We start from the raw sequence: 21785 nt of genomic DNA on the forward strand, positions 1-21785 counted from the left end.
GCTCTGGGAGGCAGTTTGGGTGCTGGGGGACTCAGGGTTAGGGCAGGGAGTTGAGGTGCAGGAGGAGGTTCTGGGAGGGAGTTTGGGTGCTGGGGGATTCAAGGTTAGGGCAGGGAGTTGAGGTTCAGGAGGAGGCTCTGGGAGGGAGTTTGGGTGCTGGGGGACTCAGGGCTAGGGCAGGGATTTGAGGAGCAGGAGAGGTTCAGGACTGGAGCCACAGCTTAGAATGCGGGCTTCAGCTGGATACTGCTTACCACAAGTGGGTTCTGGGTGGTTGTGCAGGGGCCTAAGGCAGGCTTACCCCTACCCTAGCCCTGCACCACTCCCAAAAGCAACCAGTAAACTCTCTCCATCCCTGCACTCTGCTCTGTGGAGATGGGGTACAGGGTGGTGGGAGGGGCACCCTGACATCAGCACTCCCTCTCCTCTTCTTCCTGTGCCCCGCACAGCAAGCAAGAGGCGGGGGGCATCTCCAAGGCAGAGGGCAGAAACAGCACTGCAGTGCTGAGAGGGGCAGATGAAGTGCTGGCTTCCTGGCCAAACATTTCAGGATCACCTGTCAAAGGATCCAAGATCTACCAGTGGACCCAGAGCTATTACAACTTTTGGTAAAGCTCCCATTAACTTGTGACATCCCATGGCTCCCATGCAGCATCACCAGAGCTCGACAAATACACTCGCCCGCTCGCCGTGGCGAGTAGATTTTGCCAGCTGGCGAGTGCAGGGGCGGAGTGGCCCGGTGGGCCATTGTGACGGGCTGGCCGAAGGCCACACTATGGGCGGCGTGGCACCCATTCACCATGCCGCCCCTGCACCCTGGATCCCCTGCTCTCCCTCTGGCTCTGCGTCACCCTTGCACCCTGCTCCCCCCCGATCCCTGCTCCCCCCCAACTCTGTGTTGTCCGTTCCCTGCACTGCCCCTAGACCCCAATCCCTCTGCCTCTCCTGTTCCCTGTGTCCCATTCCCTGTGCCTCCACCGCACCCCACACCCTGCTCCCCTGATCCCTGCGTCCTTCTGCCTCTGTGCCTCCTGTTCCCCACACCACCCCGTCCCGTCCCCCACCGTTCCCTGCACCCCTCTGGCTCTGTGCTGTCCCTGCACCCTGTTTCCCCTGTGGGTTGGGAGTGAGGGGTGCTTGTCCATAGGGAGGGGCTGGACAGGGCAGGCAAAAGACTGTTGTGATCCAGCAGCAAATGAAAGGAGGCGTTCACTTGAAGCGCCTTTGCCTTTATGGAAAAAAATGAATGAAAATGCTATTTGCTATTTATTTATATTTATTTATTTATAGGGCTAAAATGCTGGGACAAAAAAGAAAAACAAAAATAACCCATTGCAAAATACAAATGTGTAAAAGACAACAAAAAAAGGGGGGGGACTGTTTTGTTGGCCCTGGGGGAGGGGAAGCAGCTGGGCTGGACTGTGGGGAGGGGAGGAGGTCAGGAGAAGAAGAAGGAGAAAGGGGAAGGCACCTAGGGACAGGGGTGCAGGAGAGACAAATCCCAGGGGGCCAAGTGGAGACAATGAGGAAAAGGGCAGGAGGGGAGGTGTCAGTGGGAAGGGGGGGGACAGGGTGATGCTGGGAGAGGAGAGGGTAAGGGCACTGGGGTCTAGAGGGAGGAGGGGGTGGTGCTGGGAGAAGGCTTGAAAGAAGGGGTGGGCATGAGGAAGGTGGGGATGGAGCAAGGCATGTGTGAGGGCACAGGGGCATGAGGGGAATGGGGGCAGAGGGTGGTGAGGGGGTGGGTATCAGGGAAAAAGAGAGCAAAAGGGGCAGGGGCAGTGAGGGAAGGGGGAGGCACCAGGCGGGTGCAGGTGCCAGGGGATCCTGGGGGTGAAGCAGAAGGGCAGACACCTGCAGGGGAGGGACCAGCACCAGAGGAGAGAGGCAGGGCAGGTGTAGAGGGAGGTGTTAGGAGAGGGGATGAGGAGGGGTAGCTCACTTGATCAGAGTGGGGCTACTGGAGGAGTGGGCCCAGGGGGAGAGAAGGGCTGGTGGAGGGGGGCAGATCTCGGGAGGGCTGAGGGCAGTGAGAAGGGCAGGAGTCAGGACAGCAGAGGAGGGTGAAGAGTTGGGGGGCAGCAGGCACCAGGGGAGCTGATGGAGCAAGGGGAGGAGACAGGGCAGCAGAGGGAAAAGGTCGAGGTTTATAAGATATTTATTAATAACTTGGGTGATATTTATTAAGAATGTATTAGTAATTACTGTTCTTATTCTTATTAGGAATTTATGCCATTAAAAAAAAACACTTTTTTTTGGGGGGGGGGGAGGGTGGCAAGTTTTTTTTTTGTCTGGCGAATTGAGATTTTCCATAATTTGTCGAGCCCTGAGCATCACTGTGGAGTAAAGCTGGAAAATGTGACCACCTAAAGGCTCCAAAGACAAATATAAAGTCCCTAGACCTATTATTTTTGTGATGTGAAGGGGTGGGAGGACCTGGCCTGTGATTTCTGTTGGGGGTGGGTTAGCAACATTGTTAACAACTCAGAAATGGCAAAGTAGATATTGTAATAAACTTTCCTAAACAAACATGACCTTGGGGTTGAGGCTAAGCCTGAAAAGCCAGATACTGGAGACACTTATGAGACAAGATGTCATGTTAGGAGGTTTTGTTGCTCAAGTGTCTCAGTCATTAGAAGAGACTAAACTAGATGCTCCACAGCACTTAGTTAGTTGACCTACAGAGGAAGCACTGTCCAGTGGTTAGTGGGAGAGGAACTGCATGCTAGTGCTCCTGAATACGTTCCTGATTCAGCTATTGACTTGCTTTGGGGCCTTAAGCAAGTGTCTGCACCTTCCTTCTGCCTCAGTTTCCCTATTGTTAAAATGGGGCTAATAATATTTCTCTCCTAAGATTGCTGCATAGATTAACTAACTTCCATATGTTCAGGGACTAGATCTCCTCAAATGCCAAGTGCTATAAGCTTTGTACAGACTTTTGTTTGGGGCTAGTTCTTTACCTTGTGAGAAATCTGATGGGTGGGTCCCTCTTTAAAGCAGCAAGGGCTTGCCAGGTTATCTTACATTTGCACAGTGAAAGCAGTAGAAAGGGCCATCTGGGCCAAACTCAAGAAAGCCTTGGTTAGGCCAGGGGGTTTGTCTGGCCAGCAGATAGAATGTGATAACTGGAGTCAGCAGGGGATGGGCAATGGATCTGCCAAAGAACAGGCACATTCACTCAATATGTGTCTGGGCTCATGCCATGTCAAATGGCTTGGCTTGAGTGCGCAAACTTTGGCTGGTGGGGACCCCAAACTGTGAGTGTGAGGGGGGCAGCAGCAGAGTTTGCTGATCTCTCTGTGCTCATGTCCAATCCCCTGTATAGGGAGCACAATGTCAGCAGGACAGAACACTCAACGCAGCAGCCTGGTTATGCCACAGCCCCTCCAAGGCCGTGATACCCTGCTCACCAAGGCCATTGGGAAGAGGAGGAGATTGTGTTTCCATAAATTCCATGATTTATGCTGCCAATTCCATCTGCAGCCTTGCATAGACTTGAATGAATATTGAACAGATATCCTCTGCCAGGCTCTGTGCCACCTCTGCCAGCCTGATGATCATGTGGCAGTGGCTGAGCCTAGTTCAGTCTCACATTGGTATGGGAAAGGGTGTTGCACAGCCAGACCATGCACCCTCCTGCATGATGCAAGCTGCTGTATCAGTGCCAGAACTTCTGGGAAAGCTTGTCTCTGGCTTGCTTTGACTAGAGAGGTGGTACCATGTCCCAAAATATGAGGGTAGTATTGGGGAGGATGAGAGTAGCAAATAAGAGGAATAAATGAGGCTCTTTGGGGCTCACTCATCTCCCCTCCAAACCTCCACCCCTCGATGTTAGGGCTAGAATAAAAGTTTCATAGGGAAGGAGATCAGAGCTGGTTCAGGGGCAAGGCTCTGTGTTATTATATAGGACAAGTGGCCTCAGGGTCCAGTCTGCACTAGCGGGGATTGGGTCCTGGCTGCATATTGGTAGCTAGGGCTTGAAGGCAGCAAATACCCTGAATTGCTCAGCACTGGGGCTCTCTCAGGTGACTGAGGCCTTAGAATCACAGAACTGGAAAGGATCTTGCGAGGTCATCAAGTCCAGTCCCCTGCACTCATGGCAGGACCAAGCACTGTCTAGACCATACCTGACAGATGCTGGGGTCTGCAGCCTATGGCTCTCAAACCAAATAGGGCTCTTTTGTCATTCCCAAAATACACGCAACTTTTTTAATTAAAATGAGAAACTAATTCAAAATTTTAAAAACACATAATTACTCATGTAACTTGAATGGGTGCATGAACCTGAATTTGACTAGTTATGAAGTTCAAAGAAATGTGCAAAAAGATGCAGCAGCTAAAGTCCCATTAAATAAAGTCTGAGATTAAGTTTAATTTATGCTATTATTTATTATCATATCAATTATCAATAATATTAAGTTGTATATTTTCAGTCATGCAAATGGGCATTCTTATACTGGCTCTTTGTTGACCACTTTTTTCTGAATGTTGATGTAGTTTGGCTTTTTGGTTTGAAAAGGTTACCAACCTATGATCTAACCTGTTCTTAAATATCTCTAATGATGGAGATTCCACAATCTCCCTAGGCAATTTATTCCAGTGTTTAACCAGCCCAACAGCTAGGAAATTTTCCCTAACATTCAACCTAAACCTCCCTTGCTGCAATTTAAGCTCATTGCATCTTGTTCTATCAACAGAGGCCAAGGAAAACAACTTTTTTCCTCCTGCCTTGTAACACCCTTTTAAGAACTTGCAAAGCTGGGCCAAGACAGAACAGCACTGAATTCTCTTACCCAAGTCCTGTCTCTACTCTTGGTGCACCACAACCCAGAGGAGCTTAGAAAGTTGTCTGAGTTCAGGCCAGTTTGCTCTGGACTCTTTTACAATTGGTTCCACTGGGCTTTGAATGCATAACCCCCAGTTTACAAGTCCAATGTTTTCATTCCCGAGCTATGCATTGCAAGCCTCTAATGGATTTCAGCCTGGTTTTAAGCCAGCAAAGACTGGTCACTGAGTCAAGCTAGTTGTTTACAGCCCCCTCCCAAATCAGGAGAAATCTTAGAAGAGTCTTAGAAATCACTGGGGATCTTTTTATTGGCCTTCCACTATTGGGATCTCCAGGTGGTCCTTAGATCACATTTTTGAGCTGCTCTTCATAAAGCCTCAGCACTTAAATCTATTTTTATTGTCCATTCTAAAGCTGTCTTTACCAAGCACAGTGAATATGACCCAAATTTCCACTGCCAGCTGCTGGGCTCTTAACATCAGTCCTGATATAGGAGAATGAGCAACCACCCTGCTTCTTGCAGCACAACATCTTTAACTCTATGATGTGCACACAGGGTCAAAGGCGGTGCAGAGGGGAACACACCACCGACTGCTGCTGGCACAGGCACACACCCTTCCTGGAGCTGGGGAATTGGGGCAGCAAGACATTCTGATGTAATCACTTGACTCCAGTCGCTGTAGCTTTAAGAAAACATCAAATATCGCAAGACACAAAGTCATGGAAGTGGCAACACTGGCATGTGGTAGAGAGACAGCAGCCTACAAATGCATATTTGCAACAGATGTTTCCAGTCTTTAGGGTTAGGCAGCTAATAGTTTTTTAAAGCAAACTGTAAGCTATGTAATAATATGAATATATGGAGAAAGCACCCTAACTTCTCAGTACATGGAAACACTTGTTCTAGTATAACCTGATAAGGCACATAAATCCTGCCTACTTTGAAGAGTCTGAACCAATTATCATTGAGAGGTTTAGCTTGGCACTCACACTAGGGTTTTAAGTACCCTAGAGATGGGCCCATGACACCAAATTCAGAACCAGACTTTCTCTATGTCCTGATCTGTTTGGATACCACACTAATCTCAAGTCAGACCCAAGCCCCCAATTCCTTAGCAGTTTGCTCTCGTGACTGGGCATGGCTCCTAAAGCTTGGAGGTGACAGGCACAGATTCCAGATCCCTGAGAGAGGCTCTTCTTTGCAACCTTCACAGGGAATGAGGCAACACTAAGCTGTGCAGGAGACGCAGGTCAGTAGAAGAATGGGGAAGGCAGGAACAAAGAAGAGGAGGAGGAAGAACAGCAGGAAGAGGAAAGGAAATGTATTTTTCTTACCACTCCAGCACCCCTCCTAGCACTTTCCAGCTCTTGGAAGAAGTTTTCTAGCTCCTTGCCTTCAATGTAGCCATTTCCTGCAAGGAAAACAAACATGATTGAAAGTGGTTGAGCCAGTGAGGGGGCTAAGGCAGTACAGAAGATGCTCAGCTCCTGGAGTAATGTGATTACACCAGAATTTAAGCTTTCATCAAAAATAAAAATAAAATTAATTTCTAGCCTTTGTAGTTGGGCAGAAAAGCTTGAAAACATGCCCCAGCTATGCAATTGTGTATAGCCCAATGCAGTAATGTCTGCCCCAGTTTGCAGAGAGTCTCCAACAATTTCTTGGAGAGGGGAAACTGTCTCATTTCTCAATATAGAGCTAACACTGAGGCCTTCTGCTCCAGGATGACCTGCTAAGCCCAACTGGGAAGAGGGTTGGGTGAAACATCAGGGCTGTCTACACTGGCATGATTTTCCAGAAATGCTTTTAATGGAAAAGTTTTCCGTTAAAAGCATTTTCGGAAAAGCGCATCTAGATTGGCAGGACGCTTTTCCGGAAAAGCACTTTTTGCGGAAAGGCGTCCGTGGCCAATCTAGACGCGCTTTTCCGCAAAAAAGCCCCCATCATCATTTTCGCGATCGGGGCTTTTTTGCAGAAAACACTACTGTGCTGTCTACACTGGCCCTTTTCCGGAACAGTTTTCCGGAAAAAGACTTTTGCCCGAACGGGAGCAGCATAGTTTTTCCGGAAAAGCACCGATGATTTTACATTAGATCGTCAGTGCTTTTTCCGGAAATTCAAGCAGCCAGTGTAGACAGCTGGCAAGTTTTTCCAGAAAAGCGGCTGATTTTCCGGAATAACTTGCCAGTGTAGACACAGCCGAGGAGAAGAGTGCAGCTGGCCTGAGCCATGTATCTAAGTGGTTTCACCTGGCTGCTGAAGTATCGCCTGAATACACTCTCAGCCTACCCTGCTGTTTTTGGTAGGGACAATGAAGTTCCATACTGCTTCTCTTGCCTCTCTGGGCTAGGGAAGGGCAGAGCATGGGGCACAGGGTTGTACGGATAGATCCATGAATGGCCTGGTGCCATAGTGTACTTATGGCCCCAGACTGTCTCATCCATCACTGGTCCATCTAGCAGGAAGAGCTCTATGTGTCTATGGAGATCCCTTGCCACTCCTCCATGAACATAGGCAGGAAGTAGACTCTCCAGCTACTCTCCCATAAACTCAGCCCAGGAGTCAGTAATTCAGCAGGAGCAGGCTCAGGAGAGGGCATGCAGATTCAGACATTGTTTCTTCTCTGCATTTCCCTCTGCCACTATTCACTCCTGTGAATGCAGAGACTGGTGTTACTGGCTCTCATACCTTGCAAACTAAGCTCAGAACTCAGGCTAAAGGGCTTGGGCTAGCTTACGATATCAGCAGAGAACTGGATATGGACCCATGATGAGTTGGCTCCTCATCCTGGATGCCATATGATATGCTGGGGTCCTATAGAACACCTCCCCTCCCCCAATTTTACCAACCTGGTCTTCCTCCCCCTGTCCTTGCTGTGCCAAGCCCTCAAGCCTTCTTTAGCACACACTCAAATAAGGCCAGACACAGTTGCAGACACAGACTGAAATCGGCTCTGAGTGGGAAGGTGAATAGAATCATAGACTACTAGGACTGGAAGGGTCCACAAGAGATCATCGAGTCCAGTCCCTGTCCTCATGGCAGGACCAAGTACTGTCTAGATCATCCCTGATAGACATTTATCTAACCTGTTCTTAAATATCTCCAGTGATGGAGATTCCACAACCTCCCTAGGCAATTTATCCCAGTGTTTGACCACCCTGACAGTTAGGAACTTTTTCCTAATGTCCAACCTAAACCTCCCTTGCTGCAGTGTAAGCCCATTGCTTCTTGTTCTATCCTCAGAGGCCAAGATGAACAAGTTTTCTCCCCCCTCAATCTTCTCTTTTCCAAACTAAACAAACCCAATTCTTTCAGCCTTCCTTCATAGCTCATATTCTCTAGACCTTTAATCATTCTTGTTGCTCTTCTCTGGACCCTCTCCAATTTCTCCACATCTTTCTTGAAATGCGGTGCCCAGAACTGGACACAGTACTCCAGCTGAGGCCTAACCAGCGCAGTGTAGAGCGGAAGAATGACTTCTCATGTCTTGCTCACAGCACTCCTGTTAATGCATTCCAGAATCATGCTTGCTTTTTTTGCAACAGCATCACACTGACGACTCATATTTAGCTTGTGGTCCACTATAACCCCTAGATCCCTTTCTGCCGTACTCCTTCCTAGACAGTCGCTTTCCATTCTGTATGTGTGAAACTGATTGTTCCTTCTTAAGTGGAGCACTTTGCATCTGTCTCTATTAAACTTCATCCTGTTGATGTCAGACCATTTCTCTTGTTTATCCAGATCATTTTGAATTATGACCTTATCCTCCAAAGCAGGTGCAGCCCTCCCAGCTTGGTATCATCTGCAAACTTAATAAGCGTACTTTCAATGCCAATATCTAAATGGTTGATAAAGATATTGAACAGAGCCGGCCCCGAAACAGACCCCTGCAGAACCCCACTGAGTGGGAGGACTGCACACCTCCTTTGGGGTGTAAACCCAAAATAATGTTGTCTTGTGCCATATAGAGAGATCTGTAACACACGCTCATAAAAATCGTCCCCTCACACACTGTGGAGAGAGATATGCACAGTTTTTTTGCCCCTGCCCCTCTCATATGAATTGGATTTGGAACAAAGAACAAGTTTATTAACTACAAAAGGTGAATTCTAAATGATTATGAGGGATAGCAAACAGAACAAAGCAGATTACTGAGCAAATAAAACAAAACATGCAAACTAAGTGTAATACTATTTGTAACCTGTTTCTTTAATGCAATGTTTTAGGTAGGTTGCAGAGGTTCTGCAGCTCAGAGTTTCAGTTATGTCCCTTGACAGACTAAACCCCGTGTCTGAGCACTTGCCTTTCCCGTTCTGTTTCGTTAGGTATTTTTGCAGTGGATAGACAGTGGAGAAGAGTCCTGACTGACTCACTTCCCAGCCTGAAATAGGATTTACATAGAGCAGGAACACTTTGTTTTCAGTGGAAAATACCCATAGTGTCCAAGGTGGAATGCCATACCAGGAAAAATCATCACCTGACCTCGCAGTGTCAAAGCAGCATCCCAGGAAGCTCTTCAGGAAGGTGGGAGATCAGTATCTTCAAAGTCCTATTATCCTTCCTAATGGCTCATCCAGACTAAGTGCCTACTGTCCGGTGGGTATCTCCCAAGTACTCACAACTGTAGTTGTTACATAGCTATTGTCCCTAACTTCAGGGAAATCTGTGGCGCAGCATCTCCTATGTACTACACTACAGCTCTAACCGCTGAACCATCTTTCCCCTTGTATTGACCATACCAGGTGACTGTCCCGCTTAGAGAGGCAAATGTGCAGGCTGGTATGTGATGTGATTAGTGTCAACATATGATGGAATCCAGTGAAATCTTTTTACCATGTTTGAAAAAATCCCCTCTCTCCTGGTCTCCAAGGGCATGAAACAAAAGCCAGGTCTGGGTCGATCTGAGGCCTGTATAGCTTTGTTCCAGTCTTGGCTCTGTAATTAATAGTCTTGCAGCATTTGCATTATAAACTCCCAGTTTAGGGATTTACAGCTCAGCCCCAACTGCTTGGTCTGTGATGTGACTTCCTACACAAGAAGCAACCTACCAAACTTCTTCTCTCCTTACCAAATTCGTTAACCACAGCCAATTGCAGGAGAGCATGTAAAAACAAAAATTAGTCTAATTCAGATCCTTCCTAGAAGTCAGGATACAAAAATAGCTTTCATTTTGTTGTTGTTGTTAAAGAGAGGAAATGTGGTTGTCACAGAGCAGGTCCTTTTGACCACGGCCTCGCGTGCGCATTGCCCATTCTGCCACACTAAGGCCCCTCACAGAAAAGGTAGGGTGCTGAGACACGCTGAGAAGCATAACTTGTAAGCGCACAATGCAACTTTCAGTGAAAGGAATTTAACTTTGCAGGCATCAAAAACCAGGGAGGTGAGCATGAGGAGATAAAGCACAGCTGCAGTTGATAGATGAGACTTGCTTGGCTGGTCCTTGAAGTAGAGAGATAAGCATAAGGAGACAAAGCACAACTATTATGCACACTGACCGTGCCCGCATCAGGCACTGTCCACGAGGCCGTCAGGCGGACATCATGAAAAATCCTATAGAGCAATATTACCACACTACCTCATTACCAGCCTATTAGGCTCTGCCAAAAAACAGACCCTAATATGGTACCGGACATCAGGCTATGGTATAAAAGGCCCTTGACCCCTTTGTTCGGGGGGGGGAGGTTCCATGTATTGAGGGCACGTGTCTTTTTTGCCCAGCTGAAGGATTGATCATCCTGAGGCTGCCTTCCTACCCTCCGAGTCAAAGATAAGGGTATGCGAGTCCTGAGCATGCTCCGAGTTCTTGTGTGTCTTTATGCTGTTATTGTTGCTGAATTGGTAAGTAGCGCTTAAATATATTAATTATTGGTTTAGTTAATAGTTGAATTGTGTTAATCTCACTGTGTAATTCTGTAGAGTGTAATTGAGTCCTATTAATCACACTGTGTAAATTGTATAATCTTGTGTTGTATGAAAGTGTTGTATTTAGGCCAAGTATAAGTGTTAGGAATAAAAACCCAGGAGTTGTTAAGTTGTAGAAGTAAATTAATGACTAACTCCCCCAGCTGCCCAAAAATAACCATAGAGGGACTGGCTGTGGGCCGAGTTTTTATTATTATTATATTGGCTTTCTTTTTTTGTATTTTTTGCTTGCATGCTGCGCTGCTTTAAGCGAATTAGAGACAGTGATTTGATATAATCGGACTGTAATCACAGAGTTTGTAATCAGTTAAGTGCAGTTTAGTTCGGGTTTTCCCCTCTGTAAAAGCATTAGGCAACTGCTTGTTTAAAACTCATTTGAAAGTCATTTGGTTTTGATAAAAGAATCGTTCTGTTTAATAAAAAATCATTTGTTTCACCATCATCCAGTAGTTTTCACTGGGTAGTTGGTTTAAACCCTTGGGGCTCCCACCACATCACCAAACCAAGTTGTTACAGTGGTAAACAAGTCTCCCACAACTTGGTCAGAGCATTGCTTATGTTTTGAGATTAGACATTAGTCAATGCATTAAGATTAAATTAAAACCAGCCCCTGAATCTTAGCAATTTGCAATCTGCAGCAACCTGTCTTAAAACTTCCTTCACATGCCTTCGGGTTGTGCATAATGACAACTTACAGTGGTATTGCTCCTCTCTAGTGCCTTGACAGACTGCAGACTCAGAGGAATTATTTTGATCACCACCTCAGGCAAGGCCGGATTAACTCTTCTGAGAGTCCCGGGCTAGTAGATTTTGTAGGACCCGTAGGAGCCAAAAATTATGGGTTCAGCACATAAGAGGGGCATGCCAGGGAGCGGGAGAGGGTGTGGGCAGGAACAGGCTGTGTGTAGACGTGTAGGGGCGAGGTGGGAAATAGGATGCGGGAGCGGGCTAAAGTTGGGGTGCAAAGTCTGGGAAGGAGAAAGGATGCAGGAGGGGGCAGGGGATTTGGGTGCTTACCTGGCATAGTTCCTGGCAGTGGGGGAGAAACAGGTGGCTCCACATGCTCCTGTGTTTACAGGCACTGCCCCCCACCATTCCCATTGGCTATGATTCCTGGCCAATGTGGGCAGTGGGAGTGGAACCTGCAGGTGAGTGCCACTAGAGGTGAAATGCACTGCTCCAGCCCATGGGTAAGGGGAACAGCTGCATGCAGTCGCATCACAGGCAGAGCCTTAGCATGCATAATCTGGTCCTGACCTCAGGTGTGGATTGTGGCAGACATGCACATTTTACAGTCCATTAAATACAAACCTGTAATCAACTGCTGGGGCCACATGTGTCTCTGCACTAGGGATGTTAAGTAGCGGTTAATTAGCTTATTGAGTAGTTAGTGGAATTTCCATCCAGTACTTAATTAGTTGATAAGGGGGGGTGCTCACTACCCCCACTGTGGCTCTGCAGTTTAAATGTAGTAAGAGTCAGGTGCACAGGCAGACCAGTTCTTACTACATTTAAACTGCAGAGCAGCAGCGGGATTAGCTTCTGGGGCAGCACGAGCCAGGACTGAGTAGTCCTGGCTTGTGCTGGCTCCAGGACTGCTGCAGCTCTGCCTCCTCCCCACACTGTGGAACTGGTCCCCCAACACCAGCTTCTATTTCCTCCCCTTGCTGCCTCTGATACGGGAGGGGGGGGGGGAACAAGCAGTCAAATAGTGACTCGACTATTCAAGTACCTGAGTAGTCACTTACATCCCTACTCTGCACCACACCTTCTCCTGGGGGCGGGGGAAGGGAGGGATTGTGTGCTTCACATGTCTGCAAGCATGGTCCCAACCAATCCCTGTAATAAACCTCATTGCCATCACCGTAGTGACACCATCATAAGATCTAACCACATCAGCCATACCATCAAAGGCTCATTCACCCACACAGACACTAATGTGATATATGCCATCCTGTGCCAGCAAATACCCTCTGCGATGTACATTGGACAAACTGGTTTATCTCTACACAACCAAATAAGCGGACACAAATCAGACAACAAGAATGGTAACATACAAAAACCAGGGGGAGAACATTTTGATCTCCCTGGTTACACAGTTACCAACTTGAAGATTGCCATCCACAAGCAAAGAAACTTCAACAACAAATTGTAACATGATACTGCTGGGCTGGAAGTCATATGCAAATTTGACACCATCAGAATGGGTCTGAATAGGGACTGTGAATGGCTCTTTCATTACCATAAGTAATTTTCCACTTTAGGTACTCTCATCTTCTTATCCACCCTGGTTGAATTAGTTCTGATTAACACTCTCTTCTCTGTATCCCTACCATCTGTTTCCTTTGTCTTTCACTTAATGCATCTGATGAAGTGAGGTGCAGCTCACGAAATCTTATGCCATAATAAAATTGATAGCCTTTAAGATGCTACCGGACTCTTGTTGCATTTTTTATAACCATTTTTTGTTGCGAATGAGAGGGTGGGGAGGAGAGAGAGGGTAGGGTGTCAGGGTTGAAGCCTAGAGTTGCAGGAAGCCTTACTATGGTTTCAAACTTGAAATTCAGCTCAGGTTTTCCAAAAGAATCTTAAAACTGAGTTAGGATTTCAACAGCCATGGGCTGGTTTTAAGTTTTTCTGCAGCAACCATGCCCAGTCCTCTGGATTCACTCATTTTTAACCCCAACCCAGACAAAACCTAACTTTTTATTCCCTCCTCAGGACATTTCAGTGAGAACCAATGCCTGGAAGCTGAAGCTAGACTAATCTAGACTGGCACAGAGCTGTACAATTGAACAGTGAATAACTAATCATTGGAACAATATCCTGAGGGCCATCTTGTCGGACCTTAGGGAAGTCGCTTAGCAGGATAATAATGGCTCCCTGCCTGCCACAGATATTGTGAAGATAAATACATTAAAGAAGGTGAAGGGCCCTGAGCTCTGCAATGCAAAGTGTTATGCAGGAGAAACACATTTGTTACATATTATAATTATGGTGGCTTCTCCATCAGTGGCAATTTTAAAAATCAAGACCACACATTTTTCTGCACTAAAAGTTCTAGTTAGAAAAGGCGCTAGTTCAGGGATGGAGTAAGTGTTCTGCAGGGAGAGCAGCCTAGAAGATCACAGTGATCCCTTCTGTCTTTAGCATTGATCATTCATGCTGGTTACTGGAAGCATATACAGTGAGAAACACTGGGTCACAGCTACACAGACAAGAGCTGGGGGAAACTGAGGTCTGCAGAGGAGAAAGGTTTTGCCCAAGGTGACATAGCAGGTTAGGAATCGTGCCAAGAAACCACCTCAGCTATCCTTGCTCCCAATGTGATGGGCTAACTGCTATATCTCATGGCCTAGCTGCCCAAGCTGGGGCTCTCTTAAAACATGGCCACATTATGCCCCTGTCCACACTAGAGAAATCTCCACTGGTGTAACAAACCTGTCTGGTTTAGTTTTCTAAGTTACATTGGTAAACCCAAATTAGCTGTGCAGTGTGTCTATATTATGGTTTGTGTTAACATTTCTGCAATGCAGACAGGGCCTATCAAGAAGTTTGAGACCCTGCGATGGCATGCATAAAGCTTATTGAGTGTAGACCCCTTACTAAAGGAGCCTTTGACTTTTACTGGGAGGATCCTTTGTACTGCAATCTAGCCTTAGAAACTATAACTCCCATGAGCCCTTGGGAAAAAAGGGGGGAATGGTGGCTCTCCCAGGCATGGAGAGAGAGAGTTGGTGAGCTCCTTTTCGGAGAAAGGAGCCAGGCTGCTAGTGGGGAGCCTTTTTGCAGGCCAGGAGCTGTTGATTGCAGCTAGAGCCTGTTGCAGCTAGAGCCTGGTACTGAGTGCCTCTGGGGCTTGGATCTAGCAGGCTGCCTCAAGGGCTGTTGATTGTCCCTGCAGGGGAGAGACACTGGCTGTGCCTGTGGCTGGGAAGGGCTGTGGGGGTCCCGTTGTTCCCCCTTCTCTTTCTGCAGTCCTCCCGAGCTGCGTGACTGTCACTAGTACCAGTTGCTCGATTCCGTTACCCCTCGGGTGTGCAGGGTGGGGGGTCTGGGCCCACCCTCACTCCCAGACCCCAGCCCAGGGCCCTAAGGACAGAGTCTCCTAGACCTGTCCCACCGGAGGGGGTTATACCCTTAACCACCCGGTGCGCCGGCTCCGTGCCCTGCCCTGGGCTGCTTCCGCCCTACCGACTTCAATTCCCCTACCCCTCCTCCAGCGTGCCTCGCTCCTCCCCCCCTCTGCCCGCAAGGGGGGGGGGAATTTATACCGCCCCACATCTCCTTCTCTGGGCGTCTGATGTCACCCCTCCCGCCCGCCCTAGTGTCACTTCCGGCCTCCATGCCTCCCCAGCCACGTGGGACGCGTTGCCTAGCAACGCCAGCTGTCCCGCTGATCAGCCGGTGCGCGGCGGTGCTACACCGCCTGCAAGCCGCTAGCCCCCATCGAGAGAGCCGTCCCCAGGAGAGAAAGCGCGATCATGGGATCAGTGCGGGGTGGGCCTGCCTCTGGCGAGATGGCGGGTCCCACCCCGTCACAAGGGCCTACATAAGCCTGCACAGGAGGTAACAGAGTAACTGGGCTGTTTGGAGCACAGAAGACAAACTGACTCTGGGTCCAATGCGAGCCAGAATGATCTGCCCAGGGAATAAGAGCTGCTAGCATTTGGTGGGGCCTGATCCAGTGGCAGAGGGATTTTGCAGCTGGCTGCCTGCCTGGACAGACACACGCGCAACCTGCACAGTGCTGTCTCCACTTCAGCTTCAGACCTTGAAGCATGCCCATGCAAGTGCCTGGGGCTCTGAAGCCAGAAGAGTGCACACTCTGGGGTGGGATAAATGGTAACAATGCAAATGCCAGGTGGATAAGTTTCCTTTTTTTCTGTGTACTTTGTTAATTGATTTTATGTAGTTTTAATCGGTTAAACCCTGTTTCTCTAAATTGTGTGTGAATTCTAATTTAATCAATTCGAGGTATATTATTTATAATTGTTGTCTTAAAGTTAGTTCCAGGTTACTACTGGAATCCTGGAGACTCCCAAGGCACACCATTAAGTGTGTACAGGGCCAGCCAGGTGGAGACACTGCCATTGTATATTCTTTAGGAGCAAGGGACTGCTGCAAGGGGGTGGATAGGGAATCCCCAACTAAACAGCATCACCACCAGGATACGTTTTTAGGTTAAAAACATCAGGCACACAGACACATGTGAGTGTGACCTGCTCCTGAGTAACTCAGGGAAGAAAAAAGGGGGTTACAAGAGGATAAGCTTTGGAGGATAGAATCATCATTCAAAATGATCCGGACAAACTAGAAAAATGATCTGAGGTAAATGTTTAATATGGACAAATGCAAAGTACTCCGTTTAGGAATACTTAAACATAGGGTATGACTATACAGCAACATTATTTTTAAATACTGTCAAGCTGGAGAAATTCTTACTCCAACTCCTGTAAGTGCTGTGTAAACGCTCCCAATTTTAAAATAAGCTATTTCGAAATAAGCTACGCAGTTGACTTAGCTCAATTTGCATAGCTTATTTTGAGTTAAGCTTTGCTGTGTAGGCACATCCTTACAGAATGGCAAGTGACTGTAGGAAGGAGTACAGCAGAAAGGAATTTAGGGGTCATAGTGGACCACAAGTTAAATGAGAGTCAGCAATGTGACACTATTGCAAAAAAAGCAAACATGATTCTGGGATGCATTAACAGGAGTGTTGTGAGCAAGACATGAGAAGTCATTCTTCCACTCTACTCTCCACTAATTAGGCCTCAATTGGAGTACTGTGTCCAGTTCTGGGCACGACATTTCAAGGAAAATGTGGTGAAATTGGAGAAGGTCCAGAGGAGAGCAACAAAAATGATTAAATGTCTAGAAAACTTGATCTATGAGACTTAAAGAATTGGGCTTGTTTAGTTTAGAAATGAGAAGACAGAGGGGACATGATAGCAGCTTTCAGAGGATAGAACAAATTATTCTCCTTGGCCTCTGATGACAGGACAAGAAGCAATGGGTTTAAATACAGCAAGGGAGGCTTAGGTTGGATGTTAAGAAAAACTTCCTAACTGTCAGGGTGGTTAAACACTGGAATAAATTGACTAGGGAGGTCGTGGAATCTTCAACACTGGCAGTGTTGCCATTCTGCTTGGTTGGAGTCGTCATTCTCAGAGCTTGCTATTTGCAGCGCTGCCTTCTGGGCTCCTCCTGCACCTAGACCTGCCTCTTCACTAGCTCTTCCTCTTTCACAGCTTGTGGCACAACGTAGGGTATGACTCCAGAGACAAAAGATGCCCTCCACCTTGGAAGGCAGTGCAGAGGGAGATCAGACAATGGCCAGCTGCAGCCTGCAGGAACAGAGCTACTAAATGCAAGCTCTCATTGTTTTAATGGGAACACCACATTCCCTGCATGATGTTCTCTAGCTGGGTATGAGCAAGTGTAGCTTCCCTAAATGAGTCGGCACAGCTACCTGCCATCCCACTCTCGCAGTGCTTGCTCCCTAGTCCTGAGGCCTCCAGGGGGGCACTTGTATGCTGGCACTCACGGTCCCCTGCAAAATTATATCTGAGGCTCAGAGTGAGTGGTGGAAGGAACCAACTGTCACGACTCATCCTATCCATTTCCATTCCCACGGACAGAGATGGGCCACTTTAATCTAGCAGTGGGGCACAAAAATCCACTAAAACCATACGGCAGGCTAGGGTGACTTGGTCGTACCTCCAAACAGTATGATGGGGGGGTGAGCTGGTCTTGCCTGGGAAATAGGAAGTTGGTGACCAAGCTTGCCTTGTGCTAACCCTGCAGCAGCAGCAGCTTCCCACTCTGCCCCATTGGCTCTTGCCACAGTGTGTGACAAATGTGTCTATGGGGGGGGGGGGGGAAAGGCATGCCTCACCCTGTTCCCTTCCTGGCTCTACCGCTACCAGATCACCTGTCTGATCTAGACTGTGGCAAGCTAAATAAAATAATCTGGCAGGCTGGATGCAGCCCTTATGCTGCCAATCTAGTGTTTGCATTTATAGTGTGATTGCACCTACCAGCCACAACCAACTTGGGCCTGATTGTGCTAAGACCTGTATCATCAATTATAGTCCATGTCCTAGAAGTTTCCATTCCCTGGTTGCTATCATCTTCCTTACAAGGCAGCTCTTTGGCATTGCTGGATTTGGGTGAAGCGATTTGTGGGACTTACCTACTGCACAGACTAGGGCCGAAGAGTGAGATGGGATGCAGATGACTGAAGGACTCAGTTACAAACTGCACACTGAAAGAGATCAGTTCCTTTTTTCTCCCATAGTAAGATTGGTCAGCAACTGGAGATGCTTCTTTGTGTAGTGTGGAATTCACGGCTGCAGAAGGCCATTGTGGCAGACGCTGTGGTTGGAAGTTACCAGTTAAAGAGCACTTGCATCTTGCACTTGCAAGCCGAAGATAAATCAGCATCATGCTTCAGGGGCTGGACACATGCTGATTGCTGTTGTGACCAGGCGGAATGATGTACTTATCCCCCAATCTCCCACAGACTGCACAGGCATTCTTGTACATCATTAAGAGTTCTTATCTTCTGCTGAGTTCTCTAGCATTAGCTGCTTTTGGAAGAAGTTTATTGATGAATCAGTGGGCTAGTGCCCCGGTGCTTTGTGACATGCTGCAGCAACAGAGACTTGCTAAAATTCCCAAGGAGATCAAGAGCTCCTCGTAATAACTGCTCAATTTCCTTAGTTATAGAAAAACAGCCTCTATGTTTGTAGCTAATAGCGCAACTTGGTGTTTAGCACCAAGTTTCTGTGAACATAGATATTCAACATCTAACACTAGAGCTCTCGGCTTATGTACTTTTGACCAACCTCCCTCCCCCCGACTATTTTTACACAACGTATAACTAGACTATGGAACTCATTGCTACAAGGTATCATGGCAGCCAAGAGCTTAGCAGGAATCAAAGATGACCCTGACATTTATATGGCTAGCGAGAACATTTGCAGTTAGAGTAACTAAGAATACACATGCATCAACTCCAGAATAGGGAAGGGCTAGAGGCCTGCATTGCTTCAGGGCCTAACCCAACATCTCATGGAGGAATTAATCATAACCTGCCCTTGAGGGGTGGTCATTAACAAGTGTCCTCTGGTAGGTCCTACTATGGTCCCTAGTATCTGAGCATCTCACAGTGTTAACCAGAGATGTTCTTGCAGCATCCCTGAGAGGTAGGGAAGTGCTATTACCCTCATCTGACAGGGAGGCACAGAGGGAGACTAAGGCCCTTCTTGAGGGTCACACAGGGACCCATGGCAGAGCAAGAAATCCAACTTGGGTGTTTTTCTGTCACAAGGATCTTGCTGATGTGCCCGGGCAAGACTTGCACTGCCATGGCCCTCGCAGGAACTAGCTTGTGGGGCTAGAGGGCTTCAATATCCATGGCTGTCATGCTGGCGCCTTTCATCGATGCATGTGTCCATGTGGAGTTCCACTGGGTGGCACCCCACTAACTCCCTCAATGTCCTCGTGAAACAATGGATGCCTCCCAGGATTCCCTGCTTGCTGCTGTCCCCTTGTAGATCCCTTGTTTAGGTCCCAGGGCCTGCAGCCTCCTTCCTCTTCTGTTTTTCGCTGGCTTCTGTGTTCTTTTGTTTCCATGGGCAGAGCCCCACCACACACCGATCAAAAAGGCTGGTGCCCTGCACCCACACATACATCCAAGCAACGTTCCATTAGCTCCCTTCTTCTTAGAACAGTGGGCGCTGTCCAGGGGTCCCTGCTTGGTGCCTCGCACTGATCTTCTGTTGTACCTTTGACCCATCACTGCGCTGTTCATTTGTCCCATTAGTTGACCTCAAGGTTTTTCTGGCTCTTCCCCACTTCAAAGAGGGTGGTCCTGGAGATCAAAGAGCCTTTCACTAGCACTGAAAAGTATTTGGAAAATTCTAGTCCCTCCTTTTGGAAAGTTGGCTCTGGGCCCTCAATACGCAGTGCTGCAAAAGTGATTTCCTGGCCACCTTCTGCTGCCCATCCAGAAATAGTCCTGCCAGGAAGGGTGCAGGCAAGCCATAGCTAGTTGAGCCTCACACGGATCATGCAACAGCCTTTCCCCAAGTGCTGGGCAGCCAGGCTGGAAGGGGCAGTGCACCAAGTCTGGCTTGCCAAGCATTTAATGGCCTTCTGTACGGATGTACACTTGATGCCGGGGTTTCTATGGTAACAGTGCCTTCTCTCTCCCTTAATGAATGCATCCCCAATTAGTTTCCATTCGGTCTCCCTTCCTTTCTCTCTCTAACTCCAATTCATCTCTCTGCCATCGCTTTATAATTGCCATCTGAAAGGCTCCTGTGCTTGGGAGCTCTCATGGCGAGCAGATCAAGCGAGATGAGGCTTCATCAGACTTAACAAGGCAACCCTGCAGCGGCAGCAGGCAGCCAGGAATCCAGGACGAGGAGCAGCAATTGCTATTGCCCGCCTGCAGCGCCTGCCCCCATCTAATTCAAGTCGGCTACACAAATAGATGTGCTGTTGACGCCCCCTCTGCACTCCTCCCCCAGCCAGCACTACGTCCCTGGAAACAAGGAGCAATCAGATTGTGCCTGTGCTTTCCAAACATGGTGAATAAGAGGCTTGTCCTGCAGCTGTGCCTGAAATGACACACGCGTATAAGGCCTCCTTTGCATTGCACAGGGCTATGCTGGAGCTGGAAGAAAAAGAACTCGGACAGATCAGAGCTTTTCTAGCCGCCCCCTGCCTAAAATACATAAGAGGAAGCTGTGACGATATTTTTGTCTCAGCTGCACCAAAGGGAAGTTCTGGGGAGCAAAACACCCAGAGGCAAAAGCTAGGGATATACTTGCTTCTCTCTCCCTCTCCTCCACCTTCTTACTGAATTGTTTGGGAATGATTAACTTCTCTTAGAGCAGTGATGGACAATCCTCTCCATGGCTAGCTTTAGTAAAAGGTAAAGATTGATGTGTTTCTCTTCAGACCTAAGCATAGACAGTGATCCCTGGAAGATGCATCAGCTCCAGGGTGATCAGAGCTTTATTCCCCATGGACTAAGAGGAGGTTGCTACAGGTTAATTAGAGCACCTGTTAATTAGTCAATTAAGACACCACTTAAGTCCTAATGGCTTCAGGCAGACAGGAGTAAAGGAGAGCTGACGATAGTTTGGAGATGTATTTGGTTTTGTCTACATTTTGGCTACGTCTAGACTGGCATGATTTTCCGCAAATGCTTTTAACGGAAAAGTTTTTCCATTAAAAGCATTTGCAGAAAAGAGCGTCTAGATTGGCACGGACGCTTTTCCACAAAAGCACTTTTTGCGGAAAAGCGTCCGTGCCAATCTAGACGCGGTTTTGCGCAAGAAAGCCCCGATTGCCATTTTTGCCACTGGGGCTTTTTTGCACAAAACAATACCTCGTTGTCTACACTGGCCCTCTTGTGCAAAAGCATTTGCACAAGACGGCTTTTGCCTGAACGGGAGCAGCACAGTATTTCCGCAAGAACACTGACGATCTTACATGAGATCGTCAGTGTTCTAGCAGAAATTCAAGCGGCCAGTGTAGACAGCTGGCAAGTCTTTACACAAAAGCAGCTGCTTTTGAGGAAAAACTTGCCAGTCTAGATGCAGCCTATGACTTTTTACAGAGATGGCAGGTCTGGCTTTTACTGCTAGATGTTGTGAGGCATCTACATCTTAAACAGAATTTTTCTCTCTCAACAAACCATCATTGGCTTGACTGTCTTACAAGAGAGGGGGACAGTAAAACCAAGCTGGGCAGTGCCTCCTTAGCCAGGATGCCAGACCTTTCAAGTTACTGGGCATGATGCAAGACTCACTGGGTGAGGTTCTCTCACATGCTTTGCTGAAAGTCAGACTAGATCATTGTCATAGAATCCTAGAACTGGAAGGGACCTCGAGAGGTCATCGAGTCCCGTCCCCTGCCCTCATGGCAGGACCCAATACTGTCTAGACCATCCCTGATAGACATTTATCTAACCTACTTTTAAATATCTCTAGTGATGGGGATTCCACAACCTCCCTGGGCAATTTATTCCAGTGTTTGACCACCCTGACAGTTAGGAAC

The 21785-nt window shown here is 47.8% G+C and overlaps 1 protein-coding gene across 1 annotated transcript in view; it reads right to left on the minus strand.

Annotated features, from left to right (window-relative positions):
- CALB2 (calbindin 2) overlaps positions 1–21785 on the minus strand; it is a 65202-nt gene that overhangs the window by 26093 nt on the left and 17324 nt on the right. Inside the window, exon 2 of the mRNA XM_075940654.2 lies at positions 6122–6198. Within this exon, the coding sequence (XP_075796769.1) occupies positions 6122–6198 (77 nt within the window). The remainder of the gene's footprint in view (positions 1–6121; positions 6199–21785) is intronic.

The sequence above is a fragment of the Pelodiscus sinensis genome, chromosome 12 (assembly GCF_052426305.1).
Source record: "Pelodiscus sinensis isolate ZL-2025 chromosome 12, ASM5242630v1, whole genome shotgun sequence".
NCBI classification, from domain to species: Eukaryota; Metazoa; Chordata; order Testudines; family Trionychidae; genus Pelodiscus; species Pelodiscus sinensis.